Source organism: Chlamydomonas reinhardtii, chromosome 2 (genome assembly GCF_000002595.2).
Source record: "Chlamydomonas reinhardtii strain CC-503 cw92 mt+ chromosome 2, whole genome shotgun sequence".
NCBI lineage: Eukaryota > Viridiplantae > Chlorophyta > Chlorophyceae > Chlamydomonadales > Chlamydomonadaceae > Chlamydomonas > Chlamydomonas reinhardtii.
The window spans coordinates 6,982,193-6,997,351 of NC_057005.1; the positions used below are offsets into that span (position 1 = coordinate 6,982,193).

The following is a 15,159-nucleotide window of genomic DNA, read 5'->3' on the forward strand; positions in this document are numbered from 1 at the left end:
TTTACTACCAGGACCACCTCGTCTTCTGTCCAGCCCGCCTCTCAACAGCAACGCGACGTTGGGGCACTCAATACACATTCCTGACCACAGTTCATTGCACACGTGCGCGCGGCGTTGCTGATCGCCAGCCTAGCCCCACCACCACGCGTGGCCTCCCAGGGCAACAGCAGGCATACGATAGTATGTACAACGGCATGCCACGGCGCGCCTAATCGTCCTGGAAGTCTAGGTAGCTGCGGTCAACAGGTGGCTCATCACCGCCCACAAAGCCCTCCCATGCTGATAGCATTGCCTCGTGTGCGCTCATGTGCTCTCGCAACAGCAGGGCATGGGACGAGTCAGCTACTGCCGCCTGCAAATGGTGCTTCAAGCACTCCACGCGCTTCCTGTAGTACTGCACCGCACATTCTCCCTCGCTCTCAATGATCAACTCTTCCTCTGAACACCTTGCCAGCTCATGCATGCACCGCAGTAACGTGGCCTCGACACGGGGGCTAGGACCCTCTGTGGTGCACACTCCCCATGGGAAATCCTGGCGCAGCACTTCGCTGAACACGGCATCCGGCCCGCGGCCCCGCCCGTCCTGCCCCGTTATCCGCTGCATCACAGCGTCAGCGTCAGGAGTGCCGCCCACCGGGTGCGCAAGGCACCACTTGCTCCACCGCACGGCCTTGTCCCACGCCTCACGAATCTTAGCGATGGCCTTGTCCTTCTCCTTCTTCACCAGGCCTTGCTCCTTCTTCCGCGACTGCAGCGACGACATCAGCTGTTCCAGGCAGTAGTAGTCCAGTACCGACGCCTGAGGGCGCATGCGTGCAGGGTAAGATAACGCGTTAGAGCACGTGTGGTCCCATGCCCCGTGCAATGCCCCATGCCCCCACACGTCCCACCTCAATCTCCGCGTACAGCTCTTGCAGGTCGCTGGCCGCCACTGCATGCAGGCCCGCAAGGAAGTCCTGCGAAGAAGGCGCCCACAGCTTCCAGTCAGGGTGCTCCTGCTCGTGGCGCTGGGCCTGTGGAGAGGACCGAGGGCACGTGTAGGTGCTGAAAACACTCCCAACTGAGCTTGAGCTCTGATGGTGCTGACAAGAATGAACCAGACCACAACTACCGTATTTGCTCGCTACCGCAAGGTAGCGCCCACCTGCTCCTTCATGGACTTGATGACCTGCGGACGTTGTCGTAGCGTTAGGTCGCCCGCACCACCGTACAGGAGGTCCAGCGGCACCTCTCCCGGGGCATCCACCGCGTCCAGGCGTTGTAGCCTCTCCACCACCGCACGGCTGCGCACATACTGCGCTCTTGCGGGCAGCGGCTCAGCTGGGAGCGGAGCCTCTGGGCGCTGGGTGCGCTGTGCGATCTGCTGCTTGATACGCGCCAGCACCTGGACACAGACATGCCGTGCTTAAGAGTAAGGCGCTCCGTGCACAGTAGAGCAAACGACTGCCCGCCCTATTACTCTCACCTCTTCCTTTTTGCCACCGAGAGCGGCCTCCAGCTGAGCGATGCGTTCCCGCATCGTTCCCGCGATGAGCGCCGCCTTGCGCCTAGCGCGCCACAGGCGTGCCGGCAAGCCGAGCAGCACCTACGACCAAGGGAAACACGCGATGAGTACACACAATGCAGGGAGCTGGCTGCGCCCGAAACCAACCCGCTTGCCTGATCGCTGTACAGCCGGGACACGTGCTCCAGGTGCGCCTCGCGGTTGGCAGGGGCCATGTACCGCGTCACGGCCCCATGCGGCCCCACCACGCTGTTGAACACCTCTGCCGGCTCACCCGTGCCCCGACCCACCCCAGGCTGTTGGGTATGCCCGAACTCCTTTTGGCAAGCGAAGCTGCATGAGAAGAAAAGCCGTGAGCAATTTGTCTAGCACTAAAAGTGATGCGCGCAACTCACTTGTGCGCGTAGCGGTGCCATGGCTGGATGAGGCACATCACGGCACAGCCCAGCGCCACTACAGCGGTGCTCCGCCCAGGCTCGGCAAGCCATTTAGCGAGAGACTTGCTCCAGCGGCACGCAATGTCGTACCACCAAAACTGGATCGCTGTTCCCACACGGAGGAAGGAGTACATGGCTGCAATGGCGTAGATGTGCCGCTCACCCGTAAACAGGTTCATAAGGCGCATCAGCATGCCGTGCCGACACAGCACCGCTCCTGCTCCTGTGATCAGGTTCTGCATGGAACACAACGTTGGTTTGCAAAAAGGACAGTGGCAATACAGACATGACAACGGAGAGCAAAAGGCAACACCGGCATTACACACCTTGCTGTTCTCCGACGCCAGCACGCGGTCAGCATGGAAGGTGGAGCAACGACTCGGGCCGTTGTCTGTCGCCCAGGTCCCGTCCACCTCGTTCACCGCCCCGTTGTGCAGGAAGTAGCGCCGTCGCTCCCACTGCTTGTACAGCTGACAGTGAAACTTGCCCCTGGACAGCAAGTTCAGCTTGAAGCAGCCATCAAAGTGCAGGGAATGAATGCAGCCGGGTCCCGCCAACACATCCTCCACAGACAGCCAGCGTCCAGGCAGCGGCAGCAAGCCACCCGCAACTCTACGAGGCAGAATGATAAGCCGCACCATCAGCACTGGGCGCGCGGCTGCACTTGCAGGTGTAGGCGCCGCCGGATCACCGCCCTGCTGCTGCCCCGCGTCTGCACGCCGCACTGCAGTTGAAGGGCCACCTTCCCCGCCTAGGTTTCCTGCCCTGCCTGCCTCCTGACGCCCATCACCACCAGCTGCTACTGCCGCCATCGACTCAGCGCCTGATGCGGTGGTGGCGATGACAGTAAATGCAGCTGATGAGGCGGTGGCAGTGATGGTGATGGCAACTGCCGCCGCCGCCCCCGGCCCCCTGCCCTGCAGTGGACCGTCGCCGCCGTCACGCCCGCCTCCCTCCCTGCTGGTGTCTCCGCCTTGCTCCGCGCCAGCTGCAACCACGTCTGCAGTGGCTGCTGGTGCCGCAGCTGGCTCCGCCACCACTGCGGCAGGGGCGGCAGCAGTCATTGGCACAGCGGCCGCAGCCGCCGCCGCCCCTGGCCCCCTGCCCTGCAGTGGACCCGCGCCGCCATCACGCCCACCTCCCTCCCTGCCGGTGTCTCCGCCTTGCTCCGCGCCAGCTGCAACCACGTCTGCAGCGGCTGCTGGTGCCGCAGCTGGCTCCGCCACCGCTGCAGCAGGGGCGGCAGCAGTCATTGGCACAGCGGCTGCCGCCGCAGCCGCCGCCGCCCCCAGCCCCCGGTCGCATGCTGCAGCGTGTGCGCTATCACCACAGCACGGGCATGCGTTGGCTGCGCCAGCGGCGGGCCAGCCCTCCAAGCCCTCCGGATAGTCACGTACTACGCCATCCAGGTGGTAGTAGGCGTTGAGCGCGTAGCGCATGCGCTTCCGTAGCTTGTCCCTGCCCAGCTTCGGAGCTGCCGCTGCCGCTGAGTCGCTGAGAGGCCAGACGCTGTTCAACCGCCATACCTCCAACATGGCAGCTGCAAATGCGTCTGCGCTCTGATGCCGACTTGAGTAGCATAGGCGGGAGAACTGCTGGAGTGTTGTGGCTTGCCACCACAACACCATCTGCCCCTCCGCCCGTTTGGTCAGGTCCCACGATGTTGGCGTGTCCGGCAGGCAATCCACAACGGTGGGCTGCATGCTGACGAACTTGCAGCAGCGCTTGCACCATAGCACCGGCACGGCCACGATGACCGGCTGCTCCCAAGTGACGACCACCACCGGCACCTTGTGCGTCAGGTTGCAAGGCTCGCAGCATTCGGGGCACTCACTGCCCCGCGCCTCCACAAGGCCGGTGATTGCTGCTGCTTGGCACTGCAGCAACAGCTGACGAGCAGCACTAGCATCCGCGTAGTCCCGCAGGTAAGCCGACGTGAGCTGTGGGCTTTGGGCGAGGGACTGTTTTGCGTCTCTGCGTGTCTGTCGCGTGTGGTCCCTGAGCGCTGCTCCCGAGTCCCCGGCAGCACCCGGGTCCCCGGCAGCACCCTCGACAGTCTCCTCGACGTAACCCTCGAGGTCCTCTAGCTGCTGGTGCTGGTGCTGCTCTGCTGCGAAGCGCCCGTCTGCGGCCCGCTTCCGTGAATGCGGCTGAGGTTGAGCACCGCCGCGCCGGCTCTGCGGGTTACTGCTACGCTGCGCTTTTTCGTCCTTGGAAGGTAGCAAACCCTTGTAAAACTTCTTGTTCTTAGCGACACTCCCGGCTGAGCGGAAAGACATGACGACACATTTAGTCGGGAGAGTCGGTGTAGTATCCCGGGTAATGTTTAGGATGCGATAACGTGTGATCAGCGTTTAGAGGTAAGGCGTGCAGACTAAAGGGCCTGCTGGCGCTGTCATGCAGGGGTCCGATGGGGGGCGATGGTGGGCCGGGAGCGTGGGGAACTTCTCTCGCGGCTTCCGGGCGAGAACCTTATGCATTTTGAGCTATCTGCATGTGGATTTGCAACTTTCGATATAATTACGATTTGCGTGGGACCGCCCCATTCACCTAAGAAGCGGGCCTATTGGCCGCCCCACCCGCTGGTAAATTGCGAGTGGGGCGCGCGCCATACCTCCCTAAATCAAGGCGATTGTTGCTGCTAGTGGGCACCCTACGAACAGGTTAAGTCTATGTCTGTTTCAGTTACAGGTGATGCAATCTGCGTTGGCCGCCGAGCCGGTATGACACGCGCGGCATGAGCGGCCCATTCCCTAACACTGCTCAATCTTCAAACCTTGGGGCACTTCCCCCCCAGCACCATTGCCTGCAGCAAAATGCACCACACGCTGAAACCTTGACACTGAAAGCGCCTGTCCAGTTTAACTCACAATCCCAATCACCTCGGCAGCGCCACTGTCCTCGACGGACTTCCACACATGATACTTTACCTCAACCCGCCTCAACCCGGTCTCACCCGGGGCGTGCCCATACACGGTGCGCCCTGGTTAGTGCGTGCGCTGTGCGTGTGTCCTGCGGCCTAGACGTTTCCCGGCACTCCTGTGCCTAGGCTTGTGGCGTTGAGGCACAGCGGTGGGGCTCTGGCGGGTTGAGGCTTGGCTAGGACTCACTGTGCGCGGAGTCACACGGACTTTGCCCGCGGGAGGGTTTGCAGCAAAGTCGGGGTTGGGCCCTGATAGCATGTGATGGCTCGGCGTCTTCGGGAGCTGGGACTGTCCCCTCTGTAACATCCGCATCCATACACGCGGCACTGTGAAAAGCCTAAACCAAAATTACACGCCGTAAAAAGCTCAGATGTGGCTTGATTTGGGCCTTGCCGCGTGGGCCATCAGACGTTTTGCCTTCAACTCCGAACCCCAGACCCAGGTCTACGTACGCATTAGTTCCGCAACGCACGTCAATAACCCAGACCTACAATACCGTGTATGGTACGGTAGGCCCCAAATGTTACAAGCCCGGGGGCGTTTGTTCGTTCGTAGGGGTGCGATGGGAAGTGTGGCGCAGGGCGCAATTCTGTGCGCTTGCCAGGCACCAACAAGACACATGAGCAGTTTCAGCTGGTGAGGTAGCTCTCTTAGCTGGTGTAGGTGCGCGTCCACTTTGCGCTGCATGCCGCACGCACCTCGGTTCCAGCGCATGAATGTCTCCTCATCAATTCCGTTCATCGCCATAATGTCGCCGCACGACTTGCCCATGGTGATCAGCTGCTTACGCCGTTCGGGTTGGCTGCCAGCCGCCGCCGGCGCCTCCCAGCAGTTGGGCGCACGGCAGCACGGGGAGCGACGCAGAGGCGCATGCTCCTCGGGATGGTGGTGGCAGCATTGCAGCCGAACAGTACCGGCTTGCGGCCGCGGCTATAGGAGACGCTGTGAGGGTGATGTCAGGCGGTAGGCAACGCCATGGAGTTAGGGGGCCTGGTAGGAATTTCGGGGACTCAACGGCCTTTGGGTTGGGCTCCGGCGCGTGCGTGCCGGAACCCGACCCAGTTGGCAAGTTCTTCCCTTCAATGCCGTCACGTTCTGAAGCGCCGAGTGCCCGCGGTGCCACCCCTAAACACAACACCAGCAGGGGACATCCTTACACGAGCCTTCAGCCTCCAAGCACATACACGACTCCTTCCCCTTGTGTTTGCCTAGCACACACGTGATTAACTGATTACACACCCGCTCATACGGGGAGATTCTGTTACAAGTACACACCCGCACGCGCTTACGGCGCAATGGGTGCATAGATCGCATGCAAACTGCGCGCACAGCACACATTACGTGCAATTACTACTTGGACTAGGAGCACCAGTAGGGCGTTCAACGGCTAGTGAAAGGCTTGCGAAACCCGAATCTTCCAGCTTACTCGAGTAGATCACGATTCACGAACTGCATGCTCGCTTCAGCTGCCTCCCGTCCGTGCCTCGGGCACCCCGCCAGGAGCCGGCTTGCACGCCGTTTATGGATGCGGATTACAAGTGCACGCCGTTGATGGTGGTGAGGTAGCCCAGGTCAAGGCCCTGGCCCCTAGCAGCCTACATCGTCCCGTCGTCCGGCGCGTTTTTGGGCACCACCATCGGACGTGTGCGCCCAGCATGCAGGGGGGGGTACGAACTAAACCTCCAGACCCCATGTCCCAAAACCTCCCGACCCCCCCTCCGGACCGACCGACCGACCCCCACCACCGTGCAACCCCTCAAAACCCCCTCAAAACCCTTTGGTTTTTAGCCAGGTCGGTGTCAATCGACTGCTCTCGGCGAGCTCTACAATTGTATACCTCCGGTTCAGCTGGAGGCACAACTTGACCGGCAGCCATGCCACACATGTCCATGTGTCCATGGCCGACCACCGACCCTTCTGTCAGACTACCGGGGCGTGCGCTTAAGCTTACAATTGCGCTGTACATATGATGTTTGGGATTGTGTGCCGGAAGAGATTGGTCAACTTTCTCCCGGGATCATGTGAAGAATCCCGGGATTCATGTCACGCTCGATGGCCGGCGGCAGCCTTGTCGCCATGACCCACACGATGCCTTGGCCGTTACACGTTAGCAACAGATCGCATAGTCTCCATGACACCAGTGAGAGACGCTCGAGTGGGGCTCTACGCTACTACCATGCCGATGTGGATGGACATGCGGCCGCTTTCCAGAGGCCAAACGTTCTGCAAATGCTTTAGTATGTGCATGCTAATGTGTGCTAGTACTTGTGCTAATGGGCGGAGCGTTTAGAGGGGCGTTTAGGGCGCAGAGACGAAATCTGGCAGTCCCACCCACATCCGCGTGACGAAACCTTGGGGACCCCCAACCCCGACGACCGACCCTGAACTTTGAGGGCCCATAACTTTGTAATTACTACCCTGATTGAAACTCTGAAAGTGGATTTGGAGTCCTCTCGTCAAGCTCTTTCGTTTGAGAACATGGGGCCTTTCCCAGTCGAGGCTACCCCCCCCCCTGCAGCATGTACCCCGAATCCCAACACTTGGCCCAATGATGGATCCAATTCCTTACATGCGAGGAAAGGCAACTGGAACCTGCTGTGCAAGCGGCCATGTGCCCCCCCTGCATCCGAGTACGCCCGAGTGCTAGTGTGTCTCTCTCGTATCAAGCAGTGCCGAGCAGCAGCCGAGAAATTGCCTGCGCCGAGTCCTGCGCCCTTCAGCCCCTTATGAACACATGCGTATGTCATTCTTCATCTCTCCGGCCCCATCGGCCCATCTGGTCCGCGCTTGCCAAGCCCTCACCGCGTCCAAAATTGATAGTACCGTACATAATGGGCGGGAAACCCACCCGGACCACCGACGCCAACGCCATCATCCAACCGTGAGCGCCTGCGTCGCAAACGCCGCCGCCTGTGCATGCGGGCCCCACCGCGCCCGCGCCGCCCCGACATACGGTGCTGGGCTAGCGAGCCCACAGACGTCACGGGGCCTTAGGAGTAGCAAGTGGTTTCTGTCACATCCCCCACCCCAACACAACGCATTGCCCCCATACTGGATGTGCGAACGAACCGTCGCCGCCACCTTATACACAGCTTCTCACACAGCTTCTCACACAAACAGACACACACGCACTGTACGTCGATGCCGCTTTCCCCCTGTCGGCATCACGTGCCGTCTGGCGTGCGAGCCTCCCGCGCAAACACAAGTACTGGCCTCCTCCCACCCCCATAATGTTAAGCCGCTCAAAAGCAAACTTTTGTCAGGGCTCTGAACGGTCGCCTCAATTCCTGCGCCTCCACACACACAGCTGCCACTGCTGCTACATTGGCGCCGCAACGCCAGCTACGCCGCAACGCCATTCTATTAGCCTGTGCTGCTGCTGCTACAGCCGTTTCCGCCATTGCTACAGCACTGACGCAGCTGCTTTAGTCGTTCTGCTTGTTGAGGGTCTCCATGGAGCCGATGACGAACAGGGGGTGGTTGAAGGTCATGGCGCTGCTGCGGGTGCAGAGGGAAGGGGGGAGAGGCGGCGGCGGCGGGGGATGTGCGAGATTGAGGTGGGGAGCTGTGCGGGAGGCAGGCGACGAGTCAGCACCGCACACGAAGCGAAGAAGCAACACGGCTCTCACAACCCCAATCAACTCTTCTCTGCAGCGCTGCACGCGCGTACTGCGAAAGAAGACGTGCGTGTGCATCTGTGTGAACCCGGTATCCGTGCGTGCATGAGTGTGTGTGACTCGGTATCCGTGTGTGTGTGTGTGTGTGGCTGTGTGGCTGTGCGGCAGTGTGTCCCGAGCCTGCCGCCCGTGTCCTGCGCCCTCACCCCGGGATGACGTGGTCGTCCACGGTGATGAGCTTGACCACGCCCGCCTCCTCCATCACGTCGCTGTAGCCGGTGCGCGGGCACTGGCTCACAACCACCTTGTCGCCGGAGCGCACCATGCCCACCTGCTTGGCCTGCGGGGGGGGGGGCGGGGGGGCGGGGGGAGGGCGGGTGGGTGAGGTCGTTCATTCCAGGGCCCAAAGCAAGCCGGCACATGGCTAGACGCAAGGGCTTGCAGGACTTGCAGCACCGGAGGAGGGACAGCGTGCCGCCCCAGCCAGAAGGCTAGCAGCCAAAGCTAACGCCGCAGCCAAAACAAAGCCCCACAGCTCCTCACTGCCACCCACAGGCCCACTTCACGCATCTTCACAAACTCCCTTTCCACCCCCCACCCCACCCAACCACCCCCCACACACGACGCCCACTTTCTATGTGCCTATCTGTGTACGCCCGCCCACGACGCGCTCCATTCGTCGACGTCCCCCGACCCATCCATCTATCTGCCCATCTATGCCTCTTACGTAGGCGATGGCGTAATCCAGGATGGCACCGCCCGGCAGGCTGAAGTCGGGGTCCGCCATGATGGGCAGCACGCCGCGGTACAGCATGCACTGCCGCGCCTGCACCTCGCCCAGCAGCGTCCACTTGAGCCCGTCGGACTTGATGTCGGGGCACACCACCTGCAGCAGGGAGGAGGAGGAGGGAGGTGGGTGAGGTACAGGTGGAGAGGAGGAGAGGGAGAGCGAGCGCGATGGGCTGCGGGCTGAGGGGTTGGGCTGAATGAGCCGCATAATTGCGCGCGCGTGTGGAGGGGGGAGGTAGAGGTGTGGATGCTGTGCATGCGAGGCTTCATGCCGTCTGCAGGGCAGGGCAGGCCGGTTCAGAGCAGGGCTGGTGGTGTGTTGGGTTGAGGTGGGCGCTACGGGCGGGCGATGGCAGGCAGGAGGGGGCGAATGGCAATCGAGTCACCGCGGGCTTCCCTCGCGCGCGGGCAGGCGCGTGAGTCAGGAGCCGCTCCTGACGCCCAACCCCCAACCAGCCATCTGCCACCGACCGCCTCGCAACCACCACCGTCACAACACCTATGCGTTAGCAAAACATACAAACAAACGTGCCGCTGCCGCCACGCCACAAAGTCTACTCACAGAACTGCACGATACAATAGACACAACAGACATAACACAGAACCCGCATGGCGCGTGCATGTGCATGCATCAAGTGATCATGCAAATGCAGCTGGCCGTTGGCTATACCCAAGTCTGCTGCCTGGGAGCGGGTTGGGTTGGGGGTTGCGCCTCTACTGCTGCTATGCCCTTGCGCTGCTGATCACTTCTGCCGCTGGCGCTGCTGCTGCTGCCACCGCTGCCTCCACGCCGCACGCCACACGTCGCTCCGGACTGCTGCTGGCAGTGCCACGCGAGCAGAGCGCTCGAGGGACGCGGCGGCGACGACAGGACGACGGCAGTGGTGCGCGCACACACGCCGCCGCCCCGCCGCCGCCGCCATCGTCCCTCTCTACGCGTGTGTTCTATACCTTGCGGCGCTTTACCGGGTTGGAAGCCTCCTCCCCGCCCTCGCCGGCCGCGACCAGGTTGACGCCCGAGCCGCTGAGCGAGTAGCGGTCGTTGTTGTGCGCCTTGGCCTCGTGAGCGCTCGTCACCACCTGCGGCGTTATGAGCGGCGGCGGCGTCCGGTGGCGTCCGAGGCGGCGGCGACGGCGGCGGAAGGAGCAGGAGAGGCGGCGGCAGCAGCAGCAGTAGGAGCAGGAGCGACGGCGGCGGCAGCAGCAGGAGGCCGGCGACATGGATTGGGGAGAGGGGCGCACACCACACCACACCACAGCACGCGGAGCCAGTGACTGGGCCGACAGGCGGGCGTGCGGGTGCGGGTGTGTGCCGGCAGCTGCCGCTGCCGGTCTACCACTGCCAGTCTGGTGCCACTGCGTGCCTTGTGCCTGTGCACGTGCCTGAGCATGCAGATGCGTGCTGCGTGCAACATGCACCCACACGCGCCACCAGAAACCACATGCACGCTCTCCATCTCACACGCTCTCTTACACAAACACGGCAGCATACATTCTCTCAGCTCGCTCCACCACACAACCATCACACATCCGCGGCGACATCCGACACATCGGCCACGCAAGCAATACAACCGCCTGCGGCGCACGCGGCATTGACGCACACCGCGACACACCAGCCGCCAACCGCCCTGGGCCCAATATGCCCAATCCAACCCAGCCGAATCCTGCCCATTACTTGCGACCCCGCACAGCCCTCCTCTCAACCCCTTTCCTCCATCCCTCTTCCGCACCCACCCCCGGTCCCCCGTCCCTCCCAGCCTCCCGAGCGCCTCACCGTGAGGATGGGGCAGGCGGGCTTGTACTTGGCCACCAACCGCGCCGTCTGGCCCGTCACGGTGAACACGATGATCAGCGCCGCGTTGATCTTGGCCGCAGCGCGCACCGCACTCGATGCCAGCGCCTCGCGCTTGCCCAGGTTGGGGTGCAGCGTGTAGCAGCCAAAGTACTCCATGAGCGAGCGGTAGTAGGACTGGTTGTCGAAGCAGAGCTCGGCCTGCTTGCAGATGGCGCACACGGTCTTGACGGTGGAGACCGCGTACTTGCCGCGGAAGGTCTCCGAGCCCAGCAGGATGCCGTCGGCGCCGTCCAGCACCAGGTTGGCCACGTCCGTGGCCTCGGCGCGGGTGGGGCGAGGCGCGTCTGTGTGTGTGTGGTGGTGGTGGGGGGGTTACATTCATAAGTATATACTAAGTAGTGGCGTAGGTGGGGTTGTAGATACCAGCCCAAACTACACCGGGGGGATAAGAGATGAGGTTTAGGTCAGGGTTGGAGGTGGAGGTAAAGCAGGTGGAACCCAGGCAGCCAGCAGGTGTGGGGCGAGCTGTGCTGCGAGGCCGGTGTGGGGGTGCACCCAGCGGCCGCGCCACCCGCCCTTCGCCACCTTCCCTCTGCCCAATTCATTGGCGCCGCCCCCACCCCAGCCCCACCCCAGCCCCACCCCAGCCCCTCTCCACCCCTCCCCCCGGTACGGCAGCACGCACCCGTCATGGTGTCCACCACGCGGGTGACCATCACGGGCTTGCCGGCCAGGTTGCAGGCGCGCAGCAGCTTCTTCTGGGCCAGGAACATCTGCGTGCAGGAGGGAGAGCGTGGAGGCACGTGTGCGGGGCGGGGCGGAGTGTTGAGACAGTTGGCACGGCGCCAGTCTGGATGCGCGCGCGTGTGTGTGTGTGTGTGGGCACGTGCTGTAGCAACTGCATGCTGGCCTTCCGCTGCCGCATCGTCCTCCGCGCACTCCACAAGAACCCCGTCCCCAGGCCTCTGCCCCCCGCAGCCCGACCCTCGTTGCCAATCCTCCACCCCCCTCGCTGCCACCTCTGCCCCCACCTTCTCGGCGTCCAGGCAGATGCCCAGGTTGCCGCGCGACAGCAGCACCGAGTCCGCCGCCTCCACGATGTCGCCAGCGTGCACCAGCCCCTCCAGGTTCTCAATCTTGGCCATCACGCGGGTCTGCTCCAGGCCGCAGCTGTGGGGGCAGGCGGGTGGGTTTGGGCGGGTGGGTTTGGGCGGGTGGGTGCGGATGGGTGGGCGCGGGGCGTGCAAGTAGAAGCGCAGGCGATAGCGTGCGCTGGGAGCCCACCGACCCGCCTGCCCGCCCACCCGCCCACCACCCCCACTCCACACGGCACCCCAAGCTCCCCCCCTACCCAGCTCCTCCTCCTGGCACCCTGCCCCCACCCGCCCGCCCGCCCCCCCCCACACACCCACCTGTCCAGCACGGCGCGCACGACGCCGATGTCCGCGGCGTTGCGCGTGAAGGACAGACACACGTAGTCGATCTTGTTGGCGGCGCCCCACTGCCGGATGGCCGACATGTCGCTGTCGGCCAGGATGGGTGCCTCGTTGCGCATGTGCGCGATGTGCACCTGCAGTCCACAGATACATGCATGCATGCATGACAGAAGGTGACGTGAGATGACATAGATGACACGTACGACGCGGTTGAAGCCAAAGGATATGGTGACGTGTGGGTGGTGGTGTCGGGGGTTCTGGGTAGGATGTGGGACTGAGGCGGTGCGGGATCGCCCCGTGTGGCTTTCAAACAGCGTTGGTGCTGGTGGCTGGATGCCGGCGGCTGGTGGCCGGGCGCCATGCCACCCGGCGAAAGCAGGCTGGGGTAGGCAACTGCGCATGAGGCTGCCTCCTCCCCAGGGACGCAGGACGCTCCACCTGCCCGCCCGCCCGCGGCCGCGTCCAGCCTGCATCCGCCGCCACCCACGGCCCGGATGCGCTGTCTGCGTCGCTGGCCGCATGGCACCGCAGCCCCAGCTCCTGCAGCTGCAGCGCCCCGTTGCTCCTTCTGTTCGCCACTGCCGGGGCTGCCGCTACCACTGCCACTGCCGCCTGTAATGCGCCTCGGTGCGCCGCACGGCCCCGTGACCGACTCCTAAGCACTACGCCCCATGGGCAGGCCCAGAGCGGCCCTTGCCACCCTGGGGGCGCCGCTGACGCTGTCGCAGCAGCCTGTGTCCTATTCGTGCCTTTCCCTTTCCCCGAACAACACCTTTTACCGCAGTACGGCAGGCGCTTGACGCATGATCCTTAAACCCTGTGCCCCCTCGTCCCCGCGTCCCTCCTCTAGGCCAGCACCACCGCTCCTCCTTCCGCCCGGCCCCCAGCTGCAATTGCTGCTGCCCCTGCCCCCTCCCTCCATCGCCGCCTCCTCTCTCCCTCCCTCCCTCCCTCCCGCCTTCTCTCCCTCTGCCCGCTGCCCACCGTGAGTGCCAGGCCCTCCAGGATGCAGGTGTTGTTGCAGGTGCACACCGCCTCGTCGCCCTTGACCTGCAGGCCCGGCCCCAGCACACAGCGGGGTGGGGAGGGGGAAACAGGCGGGCGCTCGTGAGCAGGGCGCCACGTCACGTAGCAACAGGAACTAACCTTCGGTGTCCACTCCTGACTCATCCACTGCAAAGCTCATCCACTGCAAAGCACTACGCCTTCTTCCACACACCCTCCTCCTCGCCCTCCTCCACACCCCTCGGCCTTTCCCCCCGCCCTCTCCTCCTCGCTCACCTCCTGCACGGTCAGGTAGACTGAGGAGGTCTCGCTCCCGGTGAACAGGTACTGCCCCACGAACACCTGGCTGCCGGGCGCCAGGCCTGTGCCCGCCAGGCTGGGGTAGGAGATGGGCAGCACCGTCTCCGAGGCCGCCACCGACTTGTTGCAGGTCAGCGTCAGCGTCTGGCCCGCGGTCAGGCTGATGGGCGCCTCGGGGCTGTGGAGGGGTAGGGGGGAGGGGTGTGTGTGGTGGGGTTGGGGTTAGGGGGGGAAGAGAGGGAGGGTGATGGGGGGCGATGGGTGAGGTTGTTGGTGAGGGCAGTGCAGCACGGTGATGCCGTACGTGTGCGCTTGGGCCCGCCACTCCCCAGACAGGCTGGGCAGGTGTAGCTGCGGTGGTGACAGGCTGAGGGAGGTAGGGGTTGACGAGCCAGGGCCGGTTGCGGGCCTGGATAGCAGGCGTTCGCGCTGCGGATGCCGGCGAATCTCAGTGCCGCGCCCTCCTCCGCACCTACCCCACAGCCCCTGCGCGCCTATCTCCTCCATACGCCGCGCCCCCGCGCCCCTTCTCATGCCCACACCTCGCACACACGTCATGGGCCATTAACGCACCGGTTTAGCACGATGATCTCCGGGCCCATAGTGTCGAGCATGGTGCAGCACAGGCGCTTGGTGTTGCGCATAGCGATGCGCAGGTTATCCAGGGTCTCCTGGTGGTACTCCTGTGAGTGATACAGACCGAATGCGCGGTGCGTGGCGATCAGTTAGCAAGCGCACGCGGCCGCCGAGCTCTTTTGAGTCCGCGCAAGCACGTTGTCTCACCATGGAGCCCCAGCTGAAGTCGAAGCGCGCCACCTGCACCACAGCGACAAGTGAGATGTTTAGAGGCAATCAACCATTGCAGCGCGTGAGCGCACTTGGGCCCAACGCCCAACAAAATGCTGCCGCCATAACGCCCGCGGGCGTTGGGACTCACGGTCATGCCCGCGCGCAGCAGGTCCTCCAGCACCTCCACAGTACGGGACTGGGGACCCAGCGTGCATCCCAGCTTGGTGAGCGCGGGCACGCTCAGGTCCTTGTCCTCCTGCGCGGCGCAATTCGCAATTTCGGGTAAGCCGGCACCTCTCGCAGCCGCTGAGCGCCAATCTCACCTCCAGAATGGACAGAAGCGACTTGGGCGGCTCGAAGAAGACATGGTTCGTTGCCATTTTGCCTACTGGACCTGAAATTAGGGCCGTTTGGCCGTCCTGCACTTGTTATGTGTGGATCCCCTCACACCAGATGTGGCTGGTGCTAATGTTATGGGAGGAACGGGGGATGTCGTCGCCTGGTGCTGGTTATAGCCCGGATAGCTGACTCGGGCTTGCACAGCGCGATCCCGCCCGATTAAA

General features: G+C 63.4%; 2 protein-coding genes across 5 annotated transcripts; both read right to left on the reverse strand.

The window, feature by feature from the left end:
* Positions 1 to 4,299, reverse strand: CHLRE_02g141011v5 (uncharacterized protein). Its single transcript, XM_043060058.1, has 7 exons — positions 2,268 to 4,299; positions 1,900 to 2,177; positions 1,660 to 1,837; positions 1,466 to 1,585; positions 1,145 to 1,384; positions 891 to 1,013; positions 1 to 799 (listed from the first exon to the last, which is right to left on the reverse strand). The coding sequence occupies exons 1-7, from the start codon at positions 4,218 to 4,220 to the stop codon at positions 209 to 211; spliced, it is 3,483 nt and encodes a 1,160-aa protein (XP_042927683.1). The 5' UTR covers positions 4,221 to 4,299; the 3' UTR covers positions 1 to 208.
* A 3,119-nt stretch (positions 4,300 to 7,418) lies between these two features.
* On the reverse strand, positions 7,419 to 15,062 carry CHLRE_02g147900v5 (uncharacterized protein). 4 transcript variants are annotated; one of them, XM_043060347.1, is made up of 14 exons: positions 14,920 to 15,062; positions 14,745 to 14,852; positions 14,591 to 14,623; positions 14,381 to 14,490; positions 13,784 to 13,985; positions 13,487 to 13,552; positions 12,479 to 12,636; positions 12,098 to 12,236; positions 11,752 to 11,839; positions 11,046 to 11,410; positions 10,238 to 10,351; positions 9,210 to 9,368; positions 8,689 to 8,822; positions 7,419 to 8,360 (listed from the first exon to the last, which is right to left on the reverse strand). In XM_043060347.1, exons 1-14 carry the CDS (start codon positions 14,974 to 14,976, stop codon positions 8,291 to 8,293), a joined length of 1,803 nt encoding a protein of 600 aa, XP_042927684.1. In that variant the 5' UTR covers positions 14,977 to 15,062; the 3' UTR covers positions 7,419 to 8,290. The 4 variants fall into 4 exon arrangements, with proteins under 4 accessions (XP_042927684.1, XP_042927685.1, XP_042927686.1 ...); XM_043060346.1 differs by having other exon boundaries at positions 7,419 to 8,363; XM_043060345.1 differs by having other exon boundaries at positions 7,419 to 8,363; positions 10,223 to 10,351.
* Positions 15,063 to 15,159: the final 97 nt, after the last annotated feature.

Bases quoted from the DNA above. Each gene is read 5' to 3' on its own strand.
- CHLRE_02g147900v5 (XM_043060345.1), bottom strand. From the start codon at position 14,976: ATGGCAACGAACCATGTCTTCTTCGAGCCGCCCAAGTCGCTTCTGTCC. The intron at 14,491-14,590 runs GTGAGACAACGT...TATCACTCACAG, and splicing joins ACTTCAGCTGGGGCTCCATG to GAGTACCACCAGGAGACCCT. The intron at 8,364-8,688 runs GTGAGGGCGCAG...CTGCACCCGCAG, and splicing joins GACGACCACGTCATCCCGGG to CAGCGCCATGACCTTCAACC.
- CHLRE_02g141011v5 (XM_043060058.1), bottom strand. From the start codon at position 4,220: ATGTCTTTCCGCTCAGCCGGGAGTGTCGCTAAGAACAAGAAGTTTTAC. The intron at 1,586-1,659 runs GCAAGCGGGTTG...CCTTGGTCGTAG, and splicing joins CCCGGCTGTACAGCGATCAG to GTGCTGCTCGGCTTGCCGGC. The intron at 1,385-1,465 runs GTGAGAGTAATA...GTCTGTGTCCAG, and splicing joins TCGGTGGCAAAAAGGAAGAG to GTGCTGGCGCGTATCAAGCA.